This window comes from Stylophora pistillata, chromosome 10, assembly GCF_964205215.1.
Source record: "Stylophora pistillata chromosome 10, jaStyPist1.2, whole genome shotgun sequence".
Classification (NCBI taxonomy): domain Eukaryota; kingdom Metazoa; phylum Cnidaria; class Anthozoa; order Scleractinia; family Pocilloporidae; genus Stylophora; species Stylophora pistillata.
In genome coordinates this window covers 15,071,912-15,092,992 of record NC_142528.1, presented here as the reverse complement: position 1 = coordinate 15,092,992, position 21,081 = coordinate 15,071,912, and the positions used below count along the sequence as shown (strand labels likewise).

The window sequence follows — 21,081 nt, the reverse complement described above, 5'->3', positions numbered from 1 at the left end:
CAAAACTAGTTTTTCAGTAAAGATTCGTCTACTTGACACTGTTAGGTGACTTTTGAAAGGAGAGATAAGGCTGATGTCTCCTCTTTTGGAAATATTGAGGCTGAAGCAAAATTCAGCAGCAACCTCAGAGCAGTTTGGAGCAGCCGACAGAGCATCTTATGTACTAGCTTTGATATGAGAAGCATATTTATTTACAAATGAATTCTGCAGTCTTTCTACACTCCTGACCCCCATGGAGTTGAAATGAATCTATGAAAATGCTTATGAGAAATACAATTTAAGGCAACTAACCTTTTCATCTTCTCCTCTGTCAACTGAATGGATATTGTTCAATGCAACCGTCAAAGACATGTCCTGTAACATCAGACAAAATGAAAGGAAAAATCAAATATGAAATAATCACTATCTACACCAACATCAGCTAAGGTATGTTACATCATTAGTAACACAACTTCTACTTGTAAACAAGGGAAAGGTTTCTGGCAAAAAAGCCATCAAAAGATTTGAAATGCTTTGTTAGAAACCACTTCCATTTTAATTGGGGCTTAAAATTAAGACTGCTGCCTTACCATCCCCTCTATTAGCCCATCAAACATTTCATCTCCAAGGATACATTTCCTGGAAGTACTATGTACCGTGGAAATTTTTGGGGATTTACACTGTACTTTTTGCAAATTTAGGGATTGTTCTTGACATACAATATTAGGCTCTTGCAGAACAGAACAATGCAAAAAAAAATGGCAAACTACCCACTTTTAGTAATAATAATTATTATTATTATTAACAATAATAATAATAATTAACAGCTTTGCTGTGTCTCAGAGGAACCAGGAGAAAGAGAAGAGTAGCCAATATATCTGACACTGACATTACATCGGAAAGTGCGCAAGCCAGAATTTAAGAAGTCAATTTTTTATTACGTAGCTTAGTTTACTGAATTTTTCTCTTTTTTTTAGAGAACTGCTTTTTGTGAAATATTTTAAAGGAAAAATTTATTATTACTATTAAGGACATCGATAATGTATTGGCAATTTATTTGCTGTTCTGCTGAATGAAGCTGAAGCAAAATAATGCAGACATAAGATGAATTCTGCTGCTCTGTAGAACAGTTGTTAATACCGAAGAGATTCAAGACTTTTCTCTTAGCTAGAGACTTTTTGTTAAACTTGTTTTAATATTTATACCATAATAATAATAATAATAATAATAATAATTTAGCAATGGATATTCCACTGGGTGGCAAATAGTAGGGAATAAGCCAATTTATTTTTGAGATACAAAATGACCAACTTTTATTGCAGCAAAAAGCCTGACCTGACATGTAAAAGTCTTTATTACACGACTCAGGAAGTCAGAGGGCCACTAACTAAAATCAACCAATCAAAATGCTCTATTGCCGGTCAATATTCTCTCAGTATTGGACTGGGCAGTGTCCCGAATGGTCCCGAATGATACCGCACTTGTGTCCCTTTGAACTTCAGTCGTGTAATAAATCTCTTATTAACCAAGCTTGCTCTGGACCATACTGGAAGAATATCGGCCATCGGTCTTTTTTGTACGGACCTCGCTGCGCTCGGTCCGTACTGTCAAGACCTCAGGCCAATATTCTCCCAGTACGGCCCTCGCGCTTGGTTAATAAGATATATGTATCACCTATAAAAAAAACAAAAACAAAAAAACACACCCACCCCCCCCCCCCCAAAAAAAAATCACAAATGTGTGATGACAAAGTTGCATCCAATTTCAAAAATATAACCTCTACTGCCTTATTAACAGAAATACTCTGCTCCAGGTAAGAGTTGGTTCCAGAAAAATAAAAAATGCTTGAATCCAAAATTAACTCCCACATGATTGATAGTTACTCACATAAGTATTCCCAGCTGCAGTCAAACCTGACAGGTGACAGAGAATCACAAGTCTGGAAAACAAGTGAAAAACAAATAAATTCTAATGTTACCATCAGAAAAATCCAGAAAATGGCTACTCATTTCGCAAAAACACAAAACACTGGGCTTGCAAATATTGCCCACCTGAAATTTGTGAGGTACATTCTCCCAATACCTCTGTGTTTACTGACTTCAACAACTACATCATCAATAACCATCTCCACTCTCTCTGCTTCACCTGCCAAAGTAAATTCATCCAGTAATTGCACCTCAGCAATTCTTATGTAAAATGACTACTATTAAACAAGAACCATGTAGGTGGCAGCATGGCCTCGTTGCTACTTGGTGCTAGAATTCTAATTAGATGGTTGTTAGGAGTCTTCATGCCTGTTACACTACTACTCATGGAATTTATGTTCTGCTGTCCCATGTGAAATTCACTGCCTTTGCCCTGTAAATGGTCAACTGGCCTGCCTTCTACCATTTAGAATTTTTAACCAATAAGTTTATTTCAAAATTTGATCAGTTGCTATTCACTGGCCTTGAAAAGCCCCATTTTGGTATGAGTCAATCAAGTTTTTGTACCTCTTAGGAAAAAAGGTTTATAGGTAAGCAGAGCATACATAGATGTAAATATCATTGAGGTAGAACTTATGCCAGAGAAAAGAATCTCTTTGATCACTTAACTTTCAACTGATTCTCTACAGGTGCCTAGAGATTCTTGAGAGATAAACAAATCAAGTGATTTTTGGTGTCAAAAGTTTGTTATTATTGGTCATCTTCAGTTGGTGAAGTGTTCATTTTAAAATAAAAACATCTAGGTGAGAAATATAATAGGAATGAAAATAATTTGTTGTGTTTTAGTTGTGACAAAAAGAGCACTTATTTAAAATATAATGTACAGATAGGACCTCATGCTACTTTATAATCTAAAGACAGTAGCTCACAGGTATTGCACTGCTGAGTTTCATCATACATTTACCTGGGAAATCAACCAAAGAATCTCCAAATGCCACAGGAATCTCAAATCCAGGTTTCCTTTTGCAAAGTGAATACAGCTCATGGTCCACACACCATCTTGGTATTGGCTTAAAAAAAAGAATCAGAAAATTTGTTTTAAATAATTATATCAATAGTAAAACCCACAATTTTGGTAGTATTGTTATCATGTTTTTGCTACTACACTCCTTTTCTGTGGAACCTGTACTAAGTGGTCAACCTGTGTTAAGCAGGTCACACAGTCATTCCCCATTCATTTGGTAACTGCTTATTAATATAGGTTGACTACAGTCATAGTCTGTAGTGCAGGTTTGACTGTACTAGGTACAGTAACCAGGGCTCAACACTAACTTTTCAACTAGCCAAGTGGCTGGTGACAACTTACATGTTACAAAAATTTCAGTTTGTTTACTAGCCAAACTGGCTAGTAGTGGAAATCGAAAACCACTAGCCAAAACTGAATTTCTACTAGTCAGTGGCTAGTTGGCTATTGTCAATGTTAAGCCCTGGTGACTGTGTGCAACTCAATATCAGCCAATACCCGAGATGCCTTCAGGGTCAGCTCAAAGAATATTTCACCACGAACATTATCTTTGGCTGAACCTCTTCCCAGAGGGAACCACCGAGCTGTTGTTTCTTCCGACAGAATGGAGACTGGAATTTGAATTCTACCCATGAAGTCATCACGATTGAGAGTATCATAGTCCCACACATCAATCTGAACATAGTGTTGAAGGCAGCAATTCATGGCATTCTCAACTACAAGAAAATTGCAATTTTTAAACAACATCAACAAAGACAGATTGTCGGTAAAGCTAATCCATTTTCATTGCCCAGCTGTTAACTCATTCCCCAGATCTCCTTTATTCAGTAATTCTTCTAACTGTCTGGCATACAGAACAGAACAGAACAGATTTATTTTGCACTATCTCAAGAGATTACAGCAAAGATTACTCTAGATCACAAAAGTAAAAATAAACAAGAAACAATAAATTACATATTAAATAATCAAAAATAAACTATGCGCAGTGACCAAAGCAGCTTAAGCTTTCGAGTTGGTCACTCCCATGTGTAACTAACTGGCGTACTTTACATTTAGATAAAATTACAAGTAATGAGTAGCGGACAAAGTAAAATTATAACTGCATACAATTCTTATGATATTAGCTTGGAGTAGGGGTTTGAGACAGGGTGCCTGGTGGGTCACGCTTTTACTTTCTCTGAGAAAATATCTTCAAATAATCTTAAATTACTTTCTTACTGGCTTAGTTATCTGGATATGAGCTTCAAATTAAGTGATTTTCAAAAATTGTGGAAAGAAGAACTACTCAAGGATGTGAGGAGAGAAATATTACGAGTGATTCAACCACTGAAGGCAGACCTGGCAGCCATGAACAAAAAGATGAACGACCTTGAAACCTCTCAAAAATTCCTTGCTGAGAAGTATGACACACTTAGATGGTATTCAGGAGCAAAAGAAACATAACAAGGACTCAAACGATCAAAAAGATGGCATAGACACAGAAATTGGATATGCGAGAAATGACATCTATGACATTCAGCTCCACCTCAATGTGAACGAGCAATATGGCCGACAAGACACCTTGTGGTATTTTCTTAGACTTCTCCAAAGCCTTCAATACCATTAACCATAGAATCTTGCTAGATAAGATGTTTAAGTATGGAGTGCGTGGAACCCCATTGAGATGGTTCTCAAGTTATCTAACTGGCCATCATCAATTTGTGAAAATTGGTGATGTAGAGTCTTCTCCTATACTTATTATTGTGGAGTCCTTCAAGGCTCAACCCTTGGTCCCCTGCTGTTTTTACTGTATGTAAATGATCTTCCAAAATCATCATGTAAACTTTTATTTCGAATCTTTGCTGATGACACCAACATTTTTTTTTCATCTAAAAATATCGCAAGTTTAGAATCAACTGTGAACGAAGAACTTATGAATGTTATAAAATACTCATGTAATGTGAATAGATTATCCATTAATTTTAAAAAAACTAACTACATGATTATTGCATCACCTAAGAAAAAATTATCTCTTAATTTAACAGCTTGTAATATATAACAAAAACATACTATCAAGTACTTAATAGGTATATTCATTGATGGGAACCTAAAATGAGATGCCCAAATACAGCATGTTAACAATCGAATAGCAAAAAATTTGGGTATCCTTAATAAGCTTCGCTACTATGTGTCTGTTCCTTCTCTTAGACAACTCTATTACAACCTCGTCTATCCTTACATTTCTTATGGTCTGGCAAGCTGGGGATCAGCATGCCAAACCCAACTTCAAACTGTAAGGAAAATTCAGAATAAATGTATTCGATCCATATTTTTTGCTTCCCAAAGAGAAAATGCTTCCATCTACTACAAAATGCTTGAACTGCATAATCTTGAAAACATATTCAACATTAAGATAGCATCCCTAGTTTATAAACTCAAATACCTCCCGTGAAATACTCCTGTAGCTCTTCATGAATTAATTGCACCCTCAATTGGAGTACATAACTATAACACTAGATATGTCTCAAAAGATAACTTATACAGGCCGGTGTCCAGAACTAACTACGGCCTCTCAAGATTTACATGGCCTCTAGAGCTTGGGAAAAAGTACCTTACAGTCTAAAAATTTTCTGCAGTATACCGGTAAGCGCTACCTTCTTGCAATCCAAATGTGATTTTTTTTTTGTCTCTCCTTCATATCATTTTTGCTATGATTATTTATATTACTGTATTTTTATATATATTCATGCAGTTAGGTATATAATTGTACAATCTATTGAGTATCAATAATTTATTGTTTAATGTATTACTTGTTATTTTCCTTTTTCCCTCTTTGTAAATCTTTAATATAGTATGCTAGCTTTTAATAAATATTTTTCTCGTGAAATCATGTACGTGGTAGTGACAATCTCAAAAGTATTTGCTACTATGGTCACTATGCACTTCTCCTTTTCCTACAATATGTAAAACTCTGCTCTTTCTATTTTCTCCTTTTATTTTATCTCACTTGTAGTTAATGATATAAAACATAGCGCAAAATAAAGATGATGATGATGATGATGATGGAGAATTTGATATTGGATTATTTTCCGTGTACATGTATAATCCCCTTATTGATATTTTTCTTAATTTTAACACTAATATGGTCTGCCTGATATTGTACTGACACTGTAAGGAGAAATTCTGTCTTGATCACTAGTGGAAGTTTAAGGGTTAAAGAAAACAATAGCTAGCTGACCATAGCCTATCCATTTTCATCACAAAGCTACACAACTACACAGCTTGTACAGAACAAATTAGCACTGTACAGCTAATCATGGTCAGTGCTTAATGCTTCGCTCTGACGAAGGGCTAACACCCAAAATGTCAGCATTTAAACTCTTTACAGTCGCCCATTTACACGATCAACTCAGCTGATAAAACCAAATTAGCTTTAAAACTTACCCTGTCAGGTATGAAATACAAACAAACCAGCACTTTCCCAGTGCAACTTACTTTATAGTGTTCTCTTATGGTTCAAATACATTTAGAGGAAGGGTCTTACTTGGTTCACTCTGCATAAGTTGAGGTACTCCACTGACTTCAAACTGTAACGTCTCATGCCATTCAGGATCAATGGTATTATATTGCACAGCTGTACGCTGCTCCTGGTTACCAACACTCAGTACACAATATGGATCAGACTTTCCTGTAGGATCCATAACAGGAAGATTTCGCCCTTGAACAACTGCGGAGCAAAACATAAAATGCTTCACAACTTCCTTTGTGACTTAAGATTTGGAGATTGAAGATATACATGTAAACATACAGTGTAGTTGTCGTTGTGGGAGTGAATGAATAATATAAAAGTTAATAATCAAAATAGATAATTCTAGCTGAATTTTCAGGTGAGTTTTATGCATTCTTAACTTTGGCACCCATGAAAAGGTTAATTATGCCGCAACAAAAGGTAATTGTGACCATATACAGGGGCCAGAGTCTCAATTCTTAAAGCCCTGGGCTGGGTTGTTCAAAAGTGGGTTAAGATAACCCAGGGTTAGTGTGAAATTTGATTTCAGATTTGAAAGCTTTAAAAGAAAATTCACCTTGATTCCATTTGTCTACAATTTGATGATTAAATGTCTTAAAATAAATTGGGAAAATTATCCCAAAACGGCTTTTTATCAGAGAAATATAGAAACCTGGATTAAGATTTAACCCTGGGTTAGTGCTAATCCGCCTTCGAACAACTGGGCTTTGGTAACTTAATGTGCATTATTTCAAAGTAAAAACTTAAAGAACTCTAAGCAGATTCTAACACCAGTCCATTTTGTTACTTTAACTTGTAGTTTGTGTCATAGCTTTCAAAAGTTTTGAATCCCTATCTTGAATGAAAACAGAACAGCTTTATAGGCCTGTTAAGTTACTGTGGCCTTCAAGAAACAGGCCTCAGGTCTGAAAAATGGTGTTGTGGTCTGAAATAGGGTCACAATTTTGAGAACTAATTGGCAGCCCCCTACCCAGAATTTTGAGGAATGTTTTTGAGGTCAAAAGTTTTACAGGATGATCCTATTCAATGAAATGAAGGAAATATGGAATGGTGGATGGCAGAATATCCTACAACACGGGATGCCTTGTTATATGAAATAAAAGTCTCACAAAAATGGAATTGTATTGAAGAAAATAATTTATAAGTAACAAGCAAAATTAAAAGCATTAAGTTAATCATTATTGGAGTCTAGAGAAGAAACCAACAGAGGAACAATGAGGTTCCTGAGCTAGCCCTCACAAAAGTATCATTATTATTACTATTGTTATGATAATAATTATTATTGTTATTGTTAACATGATCATTTGTTACCATGCAATTATTGGCTAAGTGTCAATTAATCACTATATACTTGAGTCATCTTTCTTTTATGGAGCAGAATACTCATAAAAATGTGGTATGCCAAGGTTTTCCTTTTTTGCATGTGAGACAAATCTTCTGCAACACTTATACCTTCTAGCATCATTCTACAACCTCTAGTTCTTTTCAATGCGATAAAAACTGTGCTATATCGGTAGTCAATAAGCAGTCTTAAACTGCCTGTTTTTGTACCTTATGCTACATAAGAATACCCAAATGTGTCAATACAAGTATCGATAAACACAAAGAAACGCTTCAGAAGCCAAAATTATTAGCCTAAGGTTAAATTTGCTTTCGGTTTTTAACATCATTTAGAATTTGAACCCATTGAATGAAATTAAGTTGCACCTCTTCAGGAACAATAAATCGGATCTGTAAGCATATTGTTATTAAATTCCTACATATTTGTAGGGCTGCAAAAGTGATACTGAAGGAACAATAACATGCCATTGAGTGGCTTCAGTTAAATCTGTGAACGTGAATGAAAAGTAATATATTTTTAGAAGGAAAAGAATATGGTTGGGCTTAACGCTATATATATCAAGCCATTGATTATTGCACCTATACAAAGTTCGCAGGTATGACTAGTATTTCCGGAAAAAGCTTCAAATAGTAAAATATGACTAGCAAAACTGGGTCGCATGTACCAAGTTGACTCCAGATCTTTCCCGGAAAACCATGTTCCAATTAAATGGCAAAGACAAACGCGCATCATTTAACATCAGTCACGCTCTACATTGTATATCTACGGTAAATATCCTGAAAGGAATAGTTGTGAAGTGAACTAAAGAACACACCTGTAATTGTTAGTAAGGCCATGCCAACTCCTCTCTTTCGCTGTTCGTCTAACAGCCCAGACAAATTCCGAGAAGCGCACACCGAGAATTGCGCGCCATCGACACCGTCACTGCTACCATTGCTCGGTGTTCCGCTTAGAGCACCACTTGGGACGTAAAACATGGTTACGAATTTACGCAACAACGGCTGAAAATAAGGCTAACAACACATTCAAGGCTGGTATCATTGTTTGAGGCATTTCTCACGGAACTTCAAGGAAAGAACATTTAATGTTTTGGTCATGACGTATCGTGACGGAACCGAGCCAACAGTACGTGACCTCAGTTTGTTTCTCAGTGGTTACTACCATTGGCGTATTGGTTCCAGTCTTTCCTTTCGAACTGCGAGGCAAGATGGCGAACGGTTCTGGAGATTTCCCGGATTGCCCACCGTCGTATTCCTCCTTGGAAAAGATCTACGGGGCATCTACAGATAGAGCATCGTTGAGGTAAAAGATCTTAGTTACCTTTTCTCGCTGCTTGGGGGTGGTTTTTCGTTTTGGGGCAAAAATCTTGCGTCATTTCCTTGATAAGCTTTTTTTTTTTCAACCTCCAGTACGGGAATAAGATCGCCCGGCAGTTAATTTTCAAGATCGTTCCTTTGTATAGATGATTGTTATGTTTTGCAAGAATATATCGGAGGATAAATTTTATCGTGCAAATGTGGGAAAACATAATGACTATTGAATTTAATGTCAGGCTGGTACATGGTACATGTAACTTACCCGACTGGTCGGTTCGTGAATGTAATATCACGTGATGTTCTTCACCCTTCAAGGCTTGTTATGTTTGGTGTGAAACTTGGAAAGATTTCCGCACAGTCCCATACCATACTTATTACACATACAGTTCTTGGAGGAAGAAAACAATAGCGAAACAATAGATATTACGTTTGGGACCATGGCTTTAATTCAGAATAGTATTGGATTATGAATGGAAATCTTTCCTATAGCTGAATGGATTTTAGCATTTTAACAAAGGAAAAATCATTAAGTGTTTAAGGTTATAAGATAGTTCAGAACTAAGATTTTTTAACCTTCCCCATCCCCTAGATTTTACAACCTACAACATGTTCACAGTATGCAGATTGGTCCTTCATCATTCTTTATAGAGTATTTTTAGCAGAAAATTACATAGTTTTTCACCATTATTCATTAAGAGATTGTAGCATCACTACAAATGTAATATTTGTTTCTTGAAAAATAAAGTTTTTTAGTATGGTATGGTAGTTTAACAAAAAGGTTTGAAAATCATTTATTGCTGAAACAGTGAAAGAAATTTAAACTACATGTACACTTAAGCCCATATGGTTCATCTATGTAAAGTAGGGGTACCTACACAAAGGAAATTTATTCAAGAGCAGAACTTAAATAATAGATTCCGACATGTGAAAATTCAGTCGATAAAATTTGGGCTACAGATTAACTAAGATATCTCAACTTGTTGAGGTACATGAAACTATAGTGTCAGTTAAATGTCAAATCTAATTGTTGATCTTACCATAAATATCAACAAAACTGGAACAAAACCTACACAAACTAAACTCTCTTGATCCTGCCCCAACAGTTTTGCAGCTGAATTTCAGCAAATGTAGTGTGTTCAAACATGAAACAGGACTGTAGCAGGAGTTCTAAGTATATCCATTCCTCTTGGGTCTTAACTAGAACAGTAAACCTCTGCACTTCTGCCATAAATAAAAAATAATAATAATAATAATAATAATTTATCAATTTATAGTGCGCTTTTTACATACAATGATCAAAAGCGCATTACACTTTTGATTAAATTAAAAATTAACTTAAACAATATAATATGTCAAACTGAGAATAGAACTGAATATAAAATTGCTCACCGATAAAAAGTTTTAAAAAGATAAGTCTTAATATGCGCCTTAAACTGTTCACATTAGTAATCAGTCAAAGTTCTTTTGGAAGAGAGTTCCAGAGCCTTGGCGCTGCGACCATAAAAGCTCGATCACCTAACGTCTTGGATCGAGTAACTGGCAGAGAAAGTAAAATACTATCCGAAGATCTAAGGTTATATAAGGACAAAAATAAATCTGGCATAGTATATTATTGCTAAGTTTCCTGCATTATCAAGCTGTGAAAATTTGAGGCTCCTATGATACATTTGTCAACCCTGTCTATGGTGTTTACTGTCTTGATCCCTTTTATCAGATATGAGAAAATCAAGGAGGCATTTCATAGCAAGTTTGGCTGTTCTCCAGAATTCTATGCAAGAGCTCCTGGAAGAGTAAACATTATTGGTATGTGGTACTACATTATGTTTGACTGTGTCATACATTTATGTTGTAATTTAAAATCAATTCCAGGTCAAGATAGATGCATTTGCAAGCTATTCCAATTTCCTATTCCTCTAGATACATTACCCTAAACCTTAAACATGGAAAACATAAATCAAAGGAGTTTTTAATGAATTCATTTTAACCTAAAATCATTTTTAACTAAAACATTTACACACTGTGCTGTGTGATGATTCATTTCGCTGGCAGCACTTTTTGATGAATTTCAAGGTTGTGCTCTAAGAAAAATTGAAGGGAGCCCAGTGATCTGAAACTGTAAAATCCAATGTGCCCAGCATATGCTTTTTATTAAAGAACTAAGATTCCTGAGTTGTGCAAGAGCAAAAGTAAGGTGCCAGGGGCCACCAGGCACTGCTAGACCACAGCCCTGAATTTATACTAGTGACAAATATCCTGTGTGCCCATTGTGCAGCAATGAGTTTTCCTATATCATAATTTCACATTTGACCATACTCATTAATTTATTTATAATTAGAATATTATGATGCTATGTGGCTGGTGGTTTTGTGTGCACTTTTAAGTGTTAATTGGTAGAACTGTTCACTGTAGTTGTTCCCACTTTTGCTCATCCTAAACTTCTCACTACTTGGCCCCTCAAGTGTTTCAAGGTTGACACAAAACCACTGGCTATGCAGGTTCCAATCTGTGATAACATATTTTACAGGAGAACACATAGACTACTGTGGTTATGGTGTGTTACCAATGGCTGTGGAACAAGATATTGTGATAGCAGTGGCAACTAATGACCAGAAAATGCTTAACATATCTAACACATTTGAAGACTTTCAGTAAGTAATAAAGAACAATCTGACAGAGATAGTCTACAGAGGATAGAGAAATCTCCAAAGAGTACAGGGAGGAGGGAGCAAAAAAGGGGGCACTTCCATCCAGGGGTGGTATACTTATATATTTCTTGCAATATAAATAGATCAGGTCTGTAAGCAAGTAAAAGAATAGACATACTTATCAGCAAGCTGGATGTGATTTCAAACTTATTGTGTTACTAATTTGCAAATTTAGAAATATTTGGAAGAAAGAATTGAGCGTTAACAAATAAATCAGCTCCATTAAAGTACTCTCATTTTGAAAATAATATCTTAAAAAGATACAAAGATAACCTAATATAAGAGTATTTTTTATTTAACCCTATTCACCCTAACGTCAGTATGCATATTCTCCATACTGTTCTATATTCATTTCCTAAGGTTTTGACAAGGAGAATTTGTTTAACAATCAATAGTTTCTGTAACAGCTGGTGATCATTTGTTTTACTCTCTTAACCTTAATATTTGATTCAGGGGTGATATTGTAAGGAGAAATTAGATGCTAGTCACTAAAAGGGGTCAAAGGGTTGACAGCTTAACCCCAACAACCACAGCCATGTTTGATTTACTGTGTCCTAATCCTCCCCACGTGGGATATATCAGCAAAATAAAAATGTAATATCAGGGCTCAACACTAACTTTTCAACTTACTAGCTAAGTGGCTAGTGACAACTTAGATGTTACAACAATTTCAGTTTGTTTACTAGCCAAACTGGTTAGTAGAAATCGAAAACCACTGGCCAAAACTGAATTTCTATTAGTCTGTGGCTAGTTTGCTACCATTAGTGTCGAGTCCAGAATATATGCACATTTACTTTTTTCTTGTTTCACCTTTTTTTTTTACCAGGGATTTCAGTGTGAGCTGTGAAGATTATAAGATTGATGGAAAGGAATGGTACCATTACTTTCTCTGTGGCTATAAGGTATCGATTAAAGCATTTTGATCAAATAATTATTTTGATAAACTGACTATACCCTCAAAAATAAAGGCTGATAGTTTCGAAAGAAACTGTTTGGGGCTGCGTCGGTGGGAGTAACGAAATAATTTGGATATATCAACAAATTTGAAATGGTAAATTGGCCACTGTAACGATTACAAAAGCTGACGTTTTGAGCGTTAGCCCTTTGTCGGAGCGAAGGGCTAACGCTCGAAACGTCAGCTTTTGTAATTGTTACGGTGGCCAATTTACCATTTCAACTTTGTTGATATATCCAAATTATACCCTCAAAAAGTCTACTCATGCAATTAACTATGATAGGTGAAATTAATATAATCATTATTATGACTCTTATTCATTACAAACATATCAGCCATCTTATGACTGTTACCTTTCATTAAATTTTTAAGGGTTTAGTGGATCATATGAAGATTGAATCTACAATTGGAATGAACCTCATTATAGATGGAACTGTTCCAAAGGTTTGAAATGTCAATTGGAAATTATGTACTTTTTAGTAACTTAAGTGTATGAAAAATTAATCTTTTGTTGTGATTTGTAACCTCAATTTTTTTTAAATACGAAATGTCCAACTTTATAGTCTTTTATAAGCCCACTAGCTTTATTTTCTCTTTTTCCATCAGAGTGCAGGGCTGTCAAGTTCGTCAGCTTTGGTTTGTTGCTCAGGACTGGCGACACTTCATGCCAATGGGCTCAAGCTTAGTAAGGTGTGTTCTATAAACCAGTTAAACCAGAATTTTTATGGTGAACTGACTCTTATCTGAAATAATTTGGATGTTCATCATTTCAGTTAAAGCTGCTAGTACACATTTTAGTCTTATCCCATTAGAATGAAACTCTAATAATTGTATCTTGAAGCCCTTTTTGTCCAAAGATCAGTATGAATTGCATCTTTGAATAAAATCTTGCATTCTGATTGGTTAATAAAGCGAGGTATTCTGGCAGCGTGGAGTTGCGAGTTGAAAATGAGGCTAAGTAATGTTGTTTCACATCTATGTATACATAACAACTATAAGTAATGCTGTTTTCTTTTTTTTTTTCTCATTTTTACTCAATTATACAATTCAAGGAAAATTCATTACTTGACTTGTGAATTCCACATTAAATTGCACTTGAAAACCAATGTTGCACTCATCGCTTTGTGATTTGTGTGATATCGGTTTTAGCATGCAATTTAATGCGGAATTCCCTCATCAAGTAATTAATTAATTTTCCTATAAAATATTCTCTGTACACTTCCTAAGGTCCTGACAGCAGAATTTTTTTGATAATCAATAGCATCTTTAGTTGGTGATCATTTCATTTCTTCTTGTGACCGTAATAAAGTTTGATCCAGGGCTGACTTTGTAAGGTGAAATCAGATGCTACATGTGGTCACTCTTAGGGGTTAAAAAGTTAAGGGTTTCAGACACAAAAACAAACTTAATTGTGATCATTCACCTTTAATTGAGTCAACTTGAAGGAAAATATATATAATTTCATACAGATTCACTGTCTATTTTAAATTCCAATTTCTCTTCACTTGTTTTTTACCTTAGTAATTTTGCTGTATAATCCAAACCCTGTGAAAAGCTCATGCTTTTAATTTTTGTTTTTGTTGAACAGCATGAACTGGCGGAGATATGTACAAAATGTGAGCGCTACATTGGAACTGAAGGAGGAGGGTATGCATGCTTTGAGAGATTCTAGCACATGAAGCATTACAAAAATTTTTAAGACATTTTTTTGTGATGTATACAATGATAGACAATGATAATATTGGTGTGAGTGAAGTGAAGGTTAATCATTAGTGTGCTAAATTACAAAAAAGGTCCCAGATCTGGCTAGTTTTCTTTGGTGGGACATTTCACTGTCTTCTTCTCTGTCTGTCTCTTAAGGATTTCAGTATCAATTGGCAACCGAAAATTGTTGGCAAAACTCTAGAGGGTAATCTGTGGTAGTCTATCTTTCAGAGGGAGTGATGATAACCCTAGAAGCCTGTGGGACTGACGTCATTTTTTTTTTTAAACAATTTTTCAAGGAAGTGGAGGCTGAAGCCAGGGCAAGGCAAGCATGAGCAGATTGCTAAGGGCGAGTCATGAATTATGCCCACTCCTCAATTGCACTTTGTCCACTTGCTTATGCTCACCTGACAAAATTTAAAACGGACAAGATGACACCTGTTTAACAGGTGTGACTTGTACTTGCTTTGTGATTCTGAAACTGGAATTTGCTCCTGCAGCCATTTGAGGCAGTCTCAATCCCAAACTTTGTGGAAATTTACCCACTAGATGTGGGATATTTTCGTGACTTCTGGAGTCATCTCTAGCACTGACAGTAACCCTTTTTTAACAAAGGTTACACTGTTACATTACTTACACCATTAATGTCAGATAGAGATTACAATCATTATACCAACACTAGTAACAGAATTAATGTCGCTAAATTATGTCCTGCTGGTACCTTGAATTCACAGTTAAACCAAATTTAAAGCTCCTTTACCTATTTTGAACGGTAATTTATCTTCAACACTTGACAACTTCTTGATATTATCATCAGATCAATGAAATTCTTTACACTAACTGATGTGTGCTTTGCAGAATGGACCAATCTATTTCCTTTTTGGCTGAGCCAGGAACAGTAAGCAAATCATTTCCTCATTAGACGGAAATTGTGAAGAATCTGATTGAAAGCTGTATGTGTCGAAAAACAAACTATGTTGCCGTCTTTTGCTGCGTCTAATATTTGCTAGAAAATGATCATTTGAAAACGTATTTCTTTTTCTTTTTATTTGCTGGTTTTGGACTTAAATTTGAAAATACAACCTAATTATATAAATTACATCCACTTGCCTAGTGCCTTTCTTTGCGTTTTTTGAAATGCATGAGAGACAAAAGAAACCTTTTGTTTCCCATGATGATCAAACTACTTGGGCTGTGAATTTCTAGTCGAAAGTAGATGCTGTTTGCATATATCAGGGGGCTAACTTATGACACAAAGCGTAATAGACAAGCATGCCATTGGGATAACGTCACTACAGAAAATGCAAAAGGGGAAACAACGAATTAAAAATTGGAATTATCATGATGGTAGATGGCAAAAGGATTGTACATGAACTGAGAAATAAAGTAGTGGCTAGATCTATTACAGAGTAAAATGTAAAGTTTATATATCTTTCAAACCTTCTTTGGACTTGCAAACAATACTAGCCAGCAAAACAGTTTTTTTGCCTCATTTTTTTTCTCATTTTTGACTCTTGCAGGCAAAGCACATCGAGTTTGATCCAATAAGAGCTTATGATGTCACCCTTCCAGATGGCATTGTTTTCGTGATTGCGAATAGCTTGGTATGTAACCAATAATTCTTTTTAAGGAATTAAAAATCCAGAAAATCAGAAATGCGACCAGCGTTGTTCTTAGCTAACAACAAGAATGAATGACATCACACTTGAAATAAAAGATTGACATCACCGAATGAGGTGATAAGTATTCTCGCAAGGCCCCTGTACACGCTGAAGAACAAATGAGTACAACGGTGTACTGTTAGCGAAAACTGCAGAAATGCATGTGCTGGCAGGAGAGTGACTTGTGATTGACTGGCATCCGATGCAGCGAGGGGGTGGGGGGGGGGGGGAGGGGAAGTAGCTGTACTCTGAGTCACTTACTGCTACTAAAACTGTCCAACAGGATGAGCCACGCGTTCAAGACGTTTAGACATGTTCTTTTTTTCTTGTCTTTACAGGTGGAGATGAAGAAATCTGCGACAGCTGGTACGCATTTCAATGCAAGAGTGGTCGAGTGTCGTCTAGCAGCAAAGGTATTATTAGTAAACGCAGTTCTGCATATCAGAAATTAAAAAAAGCGCCTTCCAAGCCTGACACATATCATTTTTTTCTGCTTGGAGGAATAATGTAGCAGTAGCCCGCTGAGGGCTGAGACACTCGCACGTGGACGACCTCGAAATCAATGACGAGTCACTTTTCCTCTCCTACGTGACTCAGCCTTCGCGTTCCTTTCTCGTACGTAATTTTTTTTTTCGCACTCTTCTCGCGCTCGTATCACACTTGCCTCTGTTAACCTGGAAAACCCAAAAATGAACTCTGTTCAACAGGCTACTGAAAACAGAGAGATGCACAAGGAAAAGCACGGGTCAAATGGTTACAGTGCTGGATCCATAATTTAGCCCTGGCTTAGCCTGCAGTTCAGGTGTCTTTTTAGGCAAAGTTAACGTTAAGAAGCGCGCGATTGTCTATTCAACCTGTCATGTAGAGTCGACGATAGGGGGAGGGGGCGGAGAGGGGCATAATGTTCACTCCCCCACACTCACCTCCTTTTTTTTTTTCACTGTCGCTCACTCCCTTAGTACACATCTCTCTCTCTCTCTCTCTCTCTCTCTCTCTCTCTCTCTCTCTCTCTCTCACGCACTCACTCACTCACTCACTGAGCACTCGCTCGTCAAAATGTGCAGGCTAGCTTTGGCTCCCAATTGCCAATTGTTTCGTGTTTTTTTCCAGAAGCCTCATTCTCATAGTAAAGATCAGGAACGACCCTTTTTAATTTTCGTAAGGGGATGGGGGAACGGCGAATTAGCATTCTATCCAGGAGAAACTGGGTTAAGATCCAACATGGTAGGTGGTCAGATTGGATCCTTTTCGTTGACACTCTTGTGACCTTCTCTTCCCAAAACAGGTCCTGGCTAAGAAATGTGGACTGGACTGGAAAAGTGTTCGTCGTTTGAGTGAGGTACAACAAGGTGCAGAAAAGAGCTTGGATGAAATGTAAGCGTTTCCATTCTCGACGCGCAATCTGTGCCATTTAAGATAAAATTGCTGACCTATAGTTATAGTTATACTTTCGATTTAACCTAATAAATTGTCTGTAAACCCTCTAATAACAAATGTGAGATTGGGACTAGTTTGTCCTCTTCGTGCGCTTTTACATACAAAGCTTCGAGTAGAGAACGCCTTCGATTTCTGTCGGTTGCCAGTTGGTCAAGCTGCCCTCGTGTCTAGCCTCTGTTCCTCCCTGCAGTTCTCCTTCAAGTTTTGTTAGGACGGCCTTTCTTTGATCGGCTGTCAGGAGTTTATTGGGGGACGACTCTGGGCCGGACTGATGGTGGCATTCGGAGCACATGGCTGATCCATCTCCATCTTCTTTTCTGGACCTACAGGGAGATGGGTTCTGTACCTATTCCCGTTTGTTGGGATTCCTTTGCCTGAAATCTAATCTAACTTCAACGTATTTTATCAAAGAACAAGTAGCCTCAAATCTTAGTCGCTGATTTATCAAAAGTGTGGATTGAACATTTAAGATGCATCTGTTTTTTTTTTTATCTCGCCGTATTCATGTAGGGTTGAAATGGTGGACTCATGCCTCCATGCCGAGCCATACATGAAGAAAGAGCTTTGTGAATACTTTGAACTCACGGTACGTTTAGCGTATAAATTCGAACAGACGGAAAGTAGGAAATTAGCATTGTCCAAGAGGTGCCCGCTGAAATAACGACCCTTGCGATAGCAGACAATTTTCAGGGGTAAAGAACGTAGTCTCTGTGACTAGATTTGTTCTCAAGGAGAAGTAGTCTTAAAATACGATTTGAGATGTCCTGAGAAATACTCCCTCTTATATTTCCTTACATATTACAATCATTTAGTAAGCTGTGTACCAAAGAGTACGTAAAAGGTAAAGTCTGTTTACGAGCCTAGTGGCCCATTAGGCCGGTGCTTAACTCCGGTTTCTGTAGCATGAAGCGACTAGGAGTATTTCTACTCCCCCCTGGATGGGATGCCAGTCCATCGCAGGGTTACCCCCAGCATTAAATTGCCGGTACCCATTTATACACCTGGGTGAAGAGAGGCACTGTGAGAGTAAAGTGTCTTGCCTAAGAACACAACACAATGTCCCGCCGGCCGGGGCTCGAACCAGGACCACTCGATCCGGAGTCGAGCGCACCAACCATGAGGCCACCGCGCCTCCACCATCAAAGAGTAGGAATCATGCTGAAATGAAAAATGTTTGCTGTTTTTCTTTTTATTATTCAAACGGGGAAGCTCAGCAAAGTTGTTGCTCTCCTCTTTAAGGCAAAGATTAGGAAAGATTTCCCTATAGCCCCTATTCTAAAACAAAACCGTAGCCCCAAATACAATCTATTGTTTTCGCCATTGTTTTCTTACTTTATCAAAGAACTGCGTTAATAATGAAGTATGGGGTCAGACAGAAATCTTGCCAAAGATTTGGCCATACGTATCCACTGTGATGACATTTCCGTCTGTTGGTTTGTGTTTTCCCAGGACGAGGAGTTAGTGAACCAGTGCATGAGTCCTTCAACAGCGGGAGTGACCAGCTTCAAGTTGCATGATCGAGCCAAACACGTGTATTCTGAAGCTGCTAGAGTGCTCAAGTTTAAGTCAGTGTGCGGGGAAAAACCTGCTAATGCTGTTCAGGTAGTAACGGTTTGGTTTCGTTTGCATGTCCTCATTTTGGCACAGGTTGCATGTTTTCTGCGCTGGGTATGGGTGACATACTTTTACCCACTATTTCGCTCCTAACGCTGGTTGCATGCTTTTCTGCCCTTGCACCGGTTGCGTGTTTTCCCGCCTTTGGAGTTGGCTGCATATTTTCCCACCCAACAGTTGTCTTGTTCCCTGCGCTTGGCACTGGTGTCTAGTTTTCCAGAATTTTGATTGTTTGTTTGTGTTATTGGCTTATAATGTGATTGGTCAGTTGATCAACTGTAGGATCAGTCTTGCTCTACGACTTTCATGTGACAGCCAACTTTGTGTCTTGTCTGTGAGCAGGTCCTCGGTGGTCTTATGAATGACAGCCATGAAAGTTGTAGTAAGATGTACGAGTGCAGCTGCGAGGAACTTGACCAGTTGGTACAACAGTGCAGGTATTTATTCTGTTTCTCTGGGATTTTTCATCAATAAAGTTGTCATATTTTACTCCAAGAGGTGTTTTCGATGTCTCTGAATTTTTTTAGGCGAGCTGGAGCAGTTGGCTCCAGGCTCACAGGAGCGGGATGGGGCGGTTGCACGGTGTCCCTGGTGCCTACTGATGTCCTCAATGGCTTCGTGAAACAAGTGCACGACGGATACTATGCCGCTGACCCAGACAGGCTTAAAAGGGTTTCCGAGAGTTTGTTTGCGACTCAGCCGGGGAGTGGTGCGGCGATACTTAAACTTAAGTAATATATTTTTGACTTAGAGATAAAAAAAGGGTCAGTATATAGGTCTGAAATAAGAAATACTGCGAGTAAAGCATAGCGAGCGCGAGCCACCTATTCAGGAAAATTACTTTGTACTTATACTTATTGACTGATTGGTAGGGCCGGACGGGAGAATATTTAGCTCTCGGTCATGATGTACGGACCTCGCTGCGCTCGGTCCGTGTCTCATGACCGATGGCCCAATATTTTCTCGTCCGGCCCGACCAAACTCAATCGATAAGAATTTTATCAGTCAGCAATCCAATGAATACACGGGTTAAAGTTACACACGGATAAATCGTTTACATCCTTCGCCAGAAGGGAGACATACTTACCCGCGTTGCTTTCCTTTAAGTTGTGAATTAAACATTTGTCATTTTTCTGAGTTCCATCTGAGCTCTACCGACAGATAAAATGATTGAGGGTTAACCTTTAAAAAAAGTAAGAGCGATCAGCATCCAAATTCTCCTCACGGCTTACAGTAATACTGCTAAATGGTACATTTAGATCATGAGAGTCAAGGATATGATCGCCAAGCTAGAGGGTGGTAAAGAGTATTTTCGTAATTCGTGAATGGTCTTTTTTTTTTCCCATGAAACGTTAAATGGCTTCTTTTTTTTTTTTCTTGTGATTCGTGATTTCATTAGTAGCCGTGAACCATGATTTTCCAAAATAATTTTCTGTGAAATGAGAAAGAAGTATTTAATTCGTCGTGAACCGTGATTTTGGTTGTAGTTTCGACAGTAATGTTACTTCCCGTGAACTGTGAAAGGACCAATTTATTTTCCGTGAAACGTGGTCTTGAGCCCCTCTCTACCACCCTCAAGCTAGGAAGCTTTGATTTTTAAACGAATCCTCCTTGTCTGTACCAAAGGAAATGTACGAAGAAGGGTATGGAGAATGTTGATTGTGATGTGCTGGTTTAAAGGTTTAAAGAACTTAGTACAGACAAACCTGTATCAAGCGGTCCCACTTGGAGCTTTCTACGGGTTGACCGCTAAATACAGGTTGCAAAGAATGAATGATTTGACAAACGATTGAAAAAAAAACGCCTTTTTATAACACAATTGACCTTGTAATGTACAAAACCTTTTCTCATAAATACTACTAACACTGATTTAGGGAGAGAAATGTGGATTAAATTTTACTGGCAAGATCA

The 21,081-nt window shown here is 37.4% G+C and overlaps 2 protein-coding genes across 3 annotated transcripts in view; one reads left to right on the top strand and one right to left on the bottom strand.

Moving 5' to 3' along the window:
• LOC111339157 (uncharacterized) overlaps nt 1–8,971 on the bottom strand; it is a 23,405-nt gene extending 14,434 nt beyond the window's left edge. For both annotated transcript variants that reach the window (XM_022945748.2, XM_022945750.2), the window contains exons 1-7: nt 8,593–8,971; nt 6,452–6,634; nt 3,427–3,644; nt 2,869–2,974; nt 2,031–2,124; nt 1,867–1,918; nt 292–354 (exon numbers count right to left, since the gene is read on the bottom strand). In XM_022945748.2, coding sequence (XP_022801483.2) covers nt 292–354; nt 1,867–1,918; nt 2,031–2,124; nt 2,869–2,974; nt 3,427–3,644; nt 6,452–6,634; nt 8,593–8,755 — 879 coding nt within the window. In that variant the 5' untranslated portion in view covers nt 8,756–8,971. The remainder of the gene's footprint in view (nt 1–291; nt 355–1,866; nt 1,919–2,030; nt 2,125–2,868; nt 2,975–3,426; nt 3,645–6,451; nt 6,635–8,592) is intronic.
• On the top strand, nt 8,960–21,081 carry LOC111339158 (N-acetylgalactosamine kinase). Its single transcript, XM_022945751.2, has 15 exons — nt 8,960–9,080; nt 10,809–10,897; nt 11,619–11,742; nt 12,626–12,701; nt 13,127–13,198; nt 13,361–13,444; nt 14,343–14,401; nt 15,317–15,356; nt 15,979–16,062; nt 16,458–16,532; nt 17,405–17,493; nt 18,067–18,142; nt 19,006–19,158; nt 19,513–19,607; nt 19,698–21,081. Exons 1-15 carry the CDS (start codon nt 8,986–8,988, stop codon nt 19,903–19,905), a joined length of 1,419 nt encoding a protein of 472 aa, XP_022801486.2. The 5' UTR covers nt 8,960–8,985; the 3' UTR covers nt 19,906–21,081.